Source organism: Aphidius gifuensis, linkage group LG1 (assembly GCF_014905175.1).
Source record: "Aphidius gifuensis isolate YNYX2018 linkage group LG1, ASM1490517v1, whole genome shotgun sequence".
Lineage (NCBI taxonomy): Eukaryota > Metazoa > Arthropoda > Insecta > Hymenoptera > Braconidae > Aphidius > Aphidius gifuensis.
This window is the reverse complement of record NC_057788.1, coordinates 13,078,007-13,088,781: the sequence shown is the minus strand read 5'-3', so window position 1 is coordinate 13,088,781 and position 10,775 is coordinate 13,078,007. Positions and strand designations below refer to the sequence as shown.

Here is a 10,775-nt window from a genome sequence, read left to right as displayed (position 1 = left end):
AAATTTAGAAAAAATTTAGAACAAATATAAATTAAATTTAGAATATGTTCAAGTTTGGACATACTAAAATTAAACCTTTTTTAAATTTTCTTAATTTTTTTTTTATTTTTTGTAAATTTTTTTTAAATTTAATTTTCGTATGTTCAAAACTGTATATATTTTAAATTTAGTTTATATTTTTTCTAAATCTTTTCTAAATTTTTTCTGAATTTTTTCTAAATTTAATTTTAGTATGTCCAAAACTGTATATATTTTAAATTTAATTCATATTTTTCTAAATTTTTCTAAATATAAAATAAACATATTTTTTCACTTGGGCAGAATAAAATTCACTCTGAAAGCAATACTCAGAAAATATGCATCGATTATATTCAGTAATATTCAGATACATTGAATTATTATATGTAAGCTGATTCTTACCAATGTGTACTTATAATATCGAAACGATTAGTTACACCTTCTTTGTTTCTTTTCTATAATCAGAATAAATTTTTAAATGCAAAAGTTTGGAATAAATTATTTAACCTTTTTTTGGATCTAAAAATTGAAATAAAAAATACAGTCACCTTAAGAAACGAAGATATTTTATTACTACTTATTGTAATATATTTTATAAGAAATTCAAATAATTGTTAGTAAAATATCTTTGTATCCTAATATTATTAAAGAGTTGTATTTTTTATTATAAATCCGAAATTAATTGTAAAATTATAAAAAAACGATTGAAATATTTGTAAAAATAAAAGAAAATATAAATGAGAGATGCCGCGATACGATACGATACGATAATTGGCTGATTATCGTATCGTGTCGCGAAAGATGATTGTCGTTATCGTATCGTGTCGTCTAAAAATTCGACAAAAATCGGATTATCGTGTCGTCTTATTATCGTATCGTCATAGGTGTTGTCGTATCGTATCGGGTATTATCGACGATAATTTTTTTGTTTGAGTATAATTTACAGGGAAATTTTAAAATATTTTTTGCATACAAAAACATTATAAAAGCAGGAAGAATTATCTCAAGGACAATAAGTAAATTACATGAATTATCTAAGTAAAAATTATTATAGTCAAAATTTATTATGTTTAAATTCATGGTTTAAAAGTTCATTGGCAAATAATATTGAAAAAAAACTTGAAAACCAAATTTAAAAAAGAATATTATAACACATGCAACAACGGTTTATATAATTTATATAAAATTATTATTAGTTATCATATTATTATAATTTATATTACTTTCATATTGTTAGATTAATATGTATCTAATATTATATGTTGCAGTAATCTATTTTTTCTTTAATTTAATATTTTCTGGAGTTTAACAATATGAAAATATTGCTTTGATTTAAATGTATATTTTTTCCGACATTATCGCGATGACACGATAATTTTATCGGTTATCGTCAGTCAAATATCGTATCGTGTCGTGACGACGATACGATAAAAAATGGCATTATCGTATCGTTGTCGTCATTATCGTATCGCCTTGTCGCGATATTATCGATTATCGCGGCATCTCTAAATATAATTAAATGTTTATAATTTTTATTGATCAATTAATTGAACATATCTGGAACCATGAAAAATGAAATCCCTTTTTATTTTAGTATATGATCTATCTTACGGTAAATTTCGTTTTAATGATCATCTAAATATTTAACTAAAATTAAAATACTCAAGTGAAAAAATATATTTAATTTATATTTAGTGGAAATATAAATTGAATTTAATGGATATAGTTTTGGACATACTAAAGTAAATTTATTTAGAAAAGATTTAGGAACAAATATAAATCAAATTCAGAAAATGTTCAAGTTTGGACATACTAAAATTAAGCTTTTTCTAAATTTTTTCTTGATTTTTTTTTATTTTTTGTAAATTTTTTTTAAATTTAATTTTCGTATGTTCAAAACTGTATATATTTTAAATTCAGTTTATATTTTTTCTAAATCTTTTCTAAATTTTTTCTAAATTTAATTTTAGTATGTCCAAAACTGTATATATTTTAAATTTAATTCATATTTTTTCTAAATTTTTTCTAAATATAAAATAAATATATTTCACATTACCAATAGATATATTTTTTCCACTTGGGTATCTTTCTTTTAAATATACTTAATGTTATCGTTACTTAACAATTAAATTATATCTAAGCAATAAAAACAACAATGGCCTTAGCCGGAGTATTGAAAATTTTTAATTTTTAACGGGTAACGCGGGCCACACGCCCCAACAAACGTTACCAGAAATTTTTACATTTTGTTTTTTTTTTTTTTTTTTTTTTTTTTTATTTTATTTTACATTTTTACATTTTTACATTTTTATATTTTCATTTTTCATCTGTTTTTTATCTCTTAATTCTATATCTTGTCTCCTTTTCTCCCTCGTGTATTTCTGAACGAAGGCAGTGATAACATCATTAATAGCTTTCCATTTTTGATTTAATCTTCTTTTTATTATTATTAATCTTTATTTATTTATTTTTTGTTTAATTTCATACTCTCTATTTCGAATGTTCTTGCCCATTCACACATGTCTTTCACTACATTTCCTCTCAGCATTTTTACTACTACCCCTATCATCTCTTCCTCTCTTACCTCTTTAAACATACTATCCATTTCCTTGTTTACTCTTTTGTCACATTTATCTCTCAACATTGGGCATACTAATATATGCTCCAACGTTTCCCTGTAATTGCCACACATCCTACAGTTCCATTCTTCCTTTTCATTTATCACCTTCTCACTTTTATACGCTCTACCGACATTGCCACACTTCATTCTCGCCCAACTTTCTTTATTGCATGCACTTACCCCTTTCTCATTCCAATAATTTTCTATTTTTTCTCCCGTTCTCACAAACTGATATAACTTATTGTAGTTACTTCCTAGGATTTTCCGATTTGTTTCCTCTCTTTTTTTTTTCTATCCATCTACAATATCCCATCTCTAGTTTAGTCATTATCTCATTCTTTTCCTCTTTTTTATATATCAGCTCACATACCTTTTCACATTCAAACTGTTTTAATCTCTCTAAAAATTCCTTACCCCACCTTGTCATATTCTTATTTAATATTCCTCTACATTCTTCTCTCAAGCATATCTTCGCTAGTCTACTATCTTCCATCTTAATAATTTTTTCTATATAATTTATTGCTCTCCTTGTCATCTTTTCTTTTATCGTATCAACTCCCGATTCTCTGCCCCATATATATTCTGGAGTATTTTTTTTTATTCCCATTGCTTTTTTTGTTAGGCCTCCTTGTATCTTTTCTAAGCTTCTTCTATCTTTCTACCCCCAGATCTCTGATCCATATAACATTTTAGTTTCTTTTACATTTACTTTCATATTGTTTTTTTTTCATATCTTTCTATTAACTTTATTGATTCTCTCATTTGTTCTTTATTTTCCGCAATTATTACCACGTCATCCGCATATTTTAACATATGTATTTTTTTCCCCCCTACTACTATTCCCCCTGTATTCCTTATCTCCCATTCCTCATCCATATCGTCAATAAATATATTAAACAACATTGCACTCATTGTGCAACCCTGTCTCACCCCCTCATGCGCTATAAATTCCTCTAACAACTTCCCATTTACCTTCACTCTACAGCTATTTCTTTTGTATATATTTTTTATCATATTTAGCAGTTTCCTTCTTATCCCTTTTTTTTTTATTTTATCAAAAAGTATTTTTCTATCTACTCTATCAAATGCTTTCTCAAAGTCTATAAATAACGCGTATAATCTTCCATTCTTTTCTTTTTATTTCTTCCCTATTATTGAGTTTAACACATACACCTGTTCTATTGTCCCTCTATTTTTTCTAAATTCCGCTTGTGTTTCTCTTAATTTACCTCCTCCCTCTAGCCATTTTTCTAGCCTATTATATATCATACTCGTAAAAAGTTTATACTCTGCATCTAATAGAGACACCCCTCTGTAGTTATTTATTTTATCTTTTTCCCCACCTTTAAATACTGGACAAATTATTGCCTCCTCCCATTCTTTAGGTATATTTCCCGTATCCCAGATTTTATTTAGACACTTCAGTAGTCCCGCCCTACTTACTCCCTTTAGCGCTCCTAAGAACTCCGCTTGTACCCCATCTGTACCCGCATTCTTCTTTTTTTTTACCTTTTTTATTGCTTTTTCTAGTTCATTTTCATTAAATGATCCGCACATTATTTTCTCCTCCATATTTTCTTGTACCCTGTCGTCCCTTTTCTCTTCTGTAGTTATTTTTTTATTATTATTTTTTTCATTTTTATTTTCGTCTTTCTCTATTCCTGCTCTCTCGTCACCTCCTATTAACCTTTTAAAATAATTAGTCCATTCTTCTCTCTCTATCTTCTCACTTAACTTTGAGTTTTTCCCTTTTCCCCTAAATTCATTTATTATTCCCCACCATTCACTCATATTATTACATCCATTCAGTTTCTTCCACCTCTCTTCACACCATTCTTTTTTTTTTGCCTTGCACTTCTCTTTATATTCTTTTTTCTTTTTTTTATAAACATTCATACCAACCACACTTTTTTTTTATTGTCTCCAGCATTCATATAACTCTTTTTTTTTTTCTCTACACTCATTGCCATACCATGTTAACTTTACTTCTTTTTTTATTTTTTTTCTTTTTTTATTAGCATTGATATTATATGTATATGTCCGCTTACCTGTGATGTTATCTCTGCCTTCGTTCCTGCAACCTTTTTTCTTACCCTTTATTATTTTATACATCTTACATTCTATTGCCGCTACTTTTATTAAATTTATTAAATACTCCCATCCCTCATTCTCATTATTTACATCTTTATATAGTCTATTTACTACTTTGCAGTACTCCTCTTCTTTATTCCCATCCCACATATATTTTATTATCCCCCCTTTTTTCATTTTACTTTTTATTTTATCTCTCACCCCTTTATTTATTTTCCTGTTGAAAAGAAAGACATTTAAATTTGTATTATTGTTATTATTTAGGTTTTCATTGTTATTATTATTATTATCATTGTTAATATTATTATCATTATTAATTTTATATTCTTGTATTAAATATGTTTCATTTTTTTGTTTATTATCAATATTATAGTTAAAGGTATTATAGGAATATGTGTTATTGGGTTTTTTTTTTACATTGACTTTTCTTATATCTATTACATTGTCATTTTTTTTTTCTTTTTTACTACTCTCACTGTATTCATCAAGACTCACACATTCATCTCCTCCTCTTTCTCTCTCACTTTTTTTTTTCTTTTTAAAATTTTTTACAATCTATTTTTCGTACCAATCCTCACACATACTCTTTTTTTTATTATTATTATTGTTATTTATGTTATTATTTTTTTTTCCTTTTTAATATCTAACTTAATATCTTTTTTTTTTTTTTTTTTTTTTTCTTCTTCTTGTTCTTTTTTTTTTGTATCGTAATTATTACTCTTAATATAATCATTTACATTTTTTACATTTTTTTAATTATTTTTATTTTTTTTTTTTACATACATTTTTGCTTCCAATGGCCAGTGGTCTGACCCCTCCATTCTCCCCACCTCTAGACTCACACACCTCTCAATTGCGTCTTGGCTTGCACACACCAGCATATCCAATACTGATCCCTTACTATTCATTCCCTCTCCCTTGAAAGTTATTTTTCCCTCCCTGTCACCCTCTGTTCTACTATTCATTACGCTTAGACCATGTGTTTTACAAAAATCGATAAATATTCTCCCTTCCCTGTTTATTATTGTGTCCTCTGAATTTCTTTCACCCAAGTTAAACGCTTGTGCGTCTCTCTCCTCATACCCACACTCATTCCCAGTCCGTACATTAAAGTCCCCTATCAAGTACACACACTCACTCATATTCTCCATATCATTCAATAACTTCTCTAATTTTTTACACACTTCTTTTATCCCAATATTATTATATATAGATATTATTTCTATTTTATAATTTATATTTTTTATCCACATCCTCATCCCACAGTCCCACTCACTCACTTTAACCATCATACTCTCACTTTTTACAATGATTTTTTTTATTCCTATTAATTGACCTCCTGCTGCTCTCCCCTTATTAATATTTTTTTTTCTTTCAGCTGATTTCGCCCACCATTTATAATCGACATTCATCTCACTTAAAAACTCTTTTTCTTTATCTTTTTCTAACCACGTCTCTTGTAGTATTATCACATCACTGTCATATATATATTTTTGTAGTCTTTTTTCTTTTTTTATTTTATTCACTCCTGCTATATTTCCCTGTATTATTTTTATTTCATTATTTTTTTTACTTTTTTCCACTCTATTCACATCACTTATCACTTCACCTTCTTTATTTAAATTCACTGACTCTACGAAATCTCCGTAGCACTCTTTCCCTGTCATCCCACTTCCACAGTATATCATTTATAAATATTTTTTGATACATCACTATAGCTCTTCCCTTTTTTTTTATCACCTCAGCTGCTACCTGTCTTAACCACCATTGCGTGGCTTTTTGTCTCTGTGTAAAGTCATCCTCTACCCAGATATCTTTTTCTCTAAATTTATCCTTTCTTTCTAAAATTCTTTTTTTCTCACTAAAAGACTCCAAGAATATTTTAACACCATTATTTATATTTGTTTTTCCTTTAGCGTATACACTTGTTCCTACTATTTTTTCCACCTCATCTTTTATCTTTTGTTCTTTTTGCCATGTGCTTATAATATCGCCCTTTAATACAATATTATATCTTCTTTTCTCTCTTTCTTTCATTTCATCTTTCCAGTTTTCTTCATTCATTTTTTCTGGTTTATCTTCCTTTAATTGACCTCCTTCCCAGTAATATTCACTCTTTTCTTCTCTCTCATTTTCCTTTATTTTTTCTTTTTCACTTAAAACCACTTTTTCATTCACTTTCTCTTTATTCTTTTCTTCATCTTTGTCTATTTTTTTAATTTCTATATTAATGTCCGTCAGCATTTCTCGTAAATGACTTCCATTAAAAATATTTCTTTCATTGTCTTTACCATTGTCATTTTTATTGTACAACTGTTTTCTTTCTTCCTTCTTTTCTTTTTCTCTTTCAACCATTATTTCTGCAACTTTTGATATTGTTTTAGTGAGTCCCTCCGTACTCTCATTGAAATATTTTACCATATCTTCATGGTCTCTTTTCAGTATGTCTTCCCCTTTTTTAATTGCATTTAGTATATCTTTATGCTTTTCTTTACTCTTTTTTTCATTTGCTTGTATCTCCTCCATAATTCTTAACTCTGCACCTCTTATCCCTCTCTCAACAGATATTCGTACCTGTTCCAATACTCCATTCATTATTTTTCTCATTGCATTTTCTAATGCCATTCCCATACATTCTAAAAATTCATTTTTCATTTCTATATCTTCTCTTCTCCATCTATCCTCCTCACTTTCTTCATTTTCTTTCTGATCTTCCATATCTTCATTATCTTTATTTTTTTCTTTTTCTTTCTCTGATTTCTCATTATTTACAACAGTTTGTATGTCATTTATTATTTTCAAATCATCACCTGTTTTCTCCCATATATTTTTATTGTTTTTGTTATCACACTCGTTACCATCATTTCCTTCTTTACCTACTACCGTATCTTTTTTTGCATTTGGTGATGGCGTTCTTTTAATACCACCACTTCCAAATATTATTGCCTCACTGTAGCTTCTATCTCTCACCTCAGTATTGTCTTCTCTGTCTCTCCTTATTTTTTCCTCTAAATCTTTTAACTCTTTTCTTTTCTTTATTCTCATTTCTCTTGCATCAAGTTCCTCTTTTTTATTTGATAAAAATTTATCAATTTTTTCCTTCCCGTCATATTCATTAGTTTTTTTTGGTCTTCCTCTTTTGCTTTTTTTGTCTGTATAGTCTGATGCAATATCACTCATTTCACTGTCGTATTCACTTCTCTCATCATTGTCACTCTCTTTATCTTCCATATTGTCTTCTCTTTTCTTCACTCTCACTTTTTTTTCTTTCTAACCTTCAAATTTCACCTTCACCTTTATCTCTTTAATTAACTTATCTCATCTACTTTTTCTACTTAATTATGTATTTCGCAGTTTCACCTAACTTTCTTCCATCCACCTTTGCACTTCTTTTTTATTTTCAGTTTATTGTTTATTTATAAATTATATTGTTTAACACGCTTGTAAACTTGCGACCACGCTACATGGGCGCCACACGAAAAATATACGACGGATACTGTACCATGGGGTTATTAAATAAAAAGATAATAAACATATTTTCACAAGATTTATTTATTTATTCAGATATTATTATACATTTTTTTTTTTTCTACAGGTCTGATTTATTTATCCAACTATTGTGTGTGTCATCAAATCCTAACCATTTCACATACAATTTATCGCCACGTTTTTTCACTATCTTTTCAATCAAATAAATATTAGGATATTTAACTTTTGTTAATTCTTCTTCATAGAATCCTCCTTCATTTGGATGCTCTTCATAATCGATGAGTTTATATGTGACTGGATCCGTATTTTTCACTTCCTTAATTGTAAAAACTTCCGTTGTAAAGTTTGGTGTATAACCTTTCTCAAAAAAACTTTTATATTTACTTATACGAACTTTATCGTTAACTTTAAATTTATTTTTGATATGTTGTTTCACTTGAAAATTTTTATAAATATTTTCTAATAGAGATTTCTCATTTGTTTGATTAACATTTATTGGTTTCATTTTTATTGTTCTATGTGTTGAATTATTATAATTTTCAAGCAGATGTGGTAAAATTTCTAACCACTTGTAGGATCCTTGATAAGTAAATTTTTCCCACATTTTATTCTTTAGTGTTCTATTGAAACGTTCGACAATTAATGCTTTGAGATTACTATATGTTGAATACATGTTTATTTTATATTTTCGCATGAGAGCTTCAAATTCCTTGTTGTAAAATTCTTTTCCTTGATCAACATGTAAATTTTTTGGAATTCGTTTTTTTTCTAGGACAGATTTCATGGCTGCTGTTACATCTTTTCCAGTTTTTGATTTTATAGCCCATGCAAATTTCGAAAATACATCAATAATTGTGAGCAAATATTTATAGTTGCGATTAACAGATGTATAAGCTTGCATATCAACAAGATCCGCCTGCCAAGTTTCATCCAATCCTCTAATATCAACATGACGACGAGTATAATTTCTTCGAGCAAGTCTGTGTAGCTCATGAGCAACTGCTGCTTTTTTATGATCCATTCAAACGATTTTCGAGTATTCTGATATGACTATTCAAGATTTCCAGTTTCTTTATTATTTTAATTTCTAAATTTTCGATTTCAGTGCTCAATGTGTTGAGTGATTTTGCAGTATTTATTTTGAAATTTTCAAAGGCTCCATTCAATGAATTCAGTCTGGAATCTAATGTTTGACTGGATTCTATATTTTGAAGTGAAAGACTTTGAGCTGTTTCAAATTCAAGACGATAATTCTTAATGAACTCTTGAATTTGAGATTGGAGTGAGTTGGCTATTATATTATTATTATCAACATCATCCCGTAAAGATGTGGTTAATTGATATAAAATTCGTGTTTCTTCTTTTACTATTGCCTTCGTAATTCTAACAGAAGCTGCATCATTTAATTCTGATGCATCAGCAATATTGCATAATTGTGTATTATTTATATCATATTGTCCATCTAATGTTCGTTTAAAACCATCTCCTGGTGGACCTCGAACACTTTGTATTGAATTTTTATTATTTGATTATCGACCAAAAATATCTATACTCATCTTGACAGCTGATAAGCAACTGAGCTCAAGCCACAGATGTATATAAATTAATAGATGATTCCAGCTTCTCTCAATTCTTCAATTATTGAAATTATTCCATTAGTATGGTTTGGATTACCAGCTGCTTGAGATGATAATATTAATCAGAGACGATCAACAAGCTCGTTGGGATCATCCCAATAAACGTAATCAAATCTGTTAGTTTTGTTTGTAACTTTATAACGAGGTAACGATGTACCAGTTTTCGTTGGAGATTTCATAAATGGTAAAATATATTTTTCATACTTAGCAGTTGTTTCTTTTCTCAGTCCACCATCAGGTTTAAAATATCTATACTGAGCATTCGTTGATTTGATAATTTTTATAAAATTATTTATATCATCATTATTTATTAATGAGTCATCAACTTTGTAATTGAAAAGAAGTTCCGATAAGCCTGGTGTCTCTTGATAAATTCCATCTCCAACGAAGATTCGGTTTTTTTTAAATATAATATTTGAATTTCCAAACATGAGAATATTGTCAAGTTTTCGTACTTGGAATCCTGTTGGTCGACCTTTATTATCATTGACTTTTTTCATGGATTTTTCATTATTCAACAAATAAGAAGTATTAAGTAGAGAAGATGTCTGATTGAATAAAGACTTTCTTGAAGAATTCTCATCTAAGCTATCAAACGTTTCATTAAAATTATCTGCTTCTTTTGCTTGTTCTTTTTTCACAAAATTATATTCCTGTTCATTTTTTATTTCTTCTTTTATATCACTTGTTGTTCTTGATTTACCAATTTTTCTAAGGGTGTTACAATAGGCTGAAATATATCACTTGCATATTTATCAGAAGCCTCTTGTCCCATCTTCAACATCTTATGTTTACGTCGTATTGCATCGCTAGCTTTTGTGATCTGGTAAAGAACATTTTTTTCTCCATCAAACATCCTACTTGACATGTTGATGCATTCACACTCACTGAATAACTATTTTTTATTTTAAAAGTTCTTT

The 10,775-nt window shown here is 28.2% G+C and overlaps 1 protein-coding gene across 1 annotated transcript; it reads right to left on the bottom strand.

Moving 5' to 3' along the window:
- Positions 1 to 416: 416 nt before the first annotated feature.
- On the bottom strand, positions 417 to 3,290 carry LOC122854162. Its single transcript, XM_044154644.1, has 3 exons — positions 3,053 to 3,290; positions 2,603 to 2,841; positions 417 to 473 (listed from the first exon to the last, which is right to left on the bottom strand). The coding sequence occupies exons 1-3, from the start codon at positions 3,243 to 3,245 to the stop codon at positions 417 to 419; spliced, it is 489 nt and encodes a 162-aa protein (XP_044010579.1). The 5' UTR covers positions 3,246 to 3,290.
- Positions 3,291 to 10,775: the final 7,485 nt, after the last annotated feature.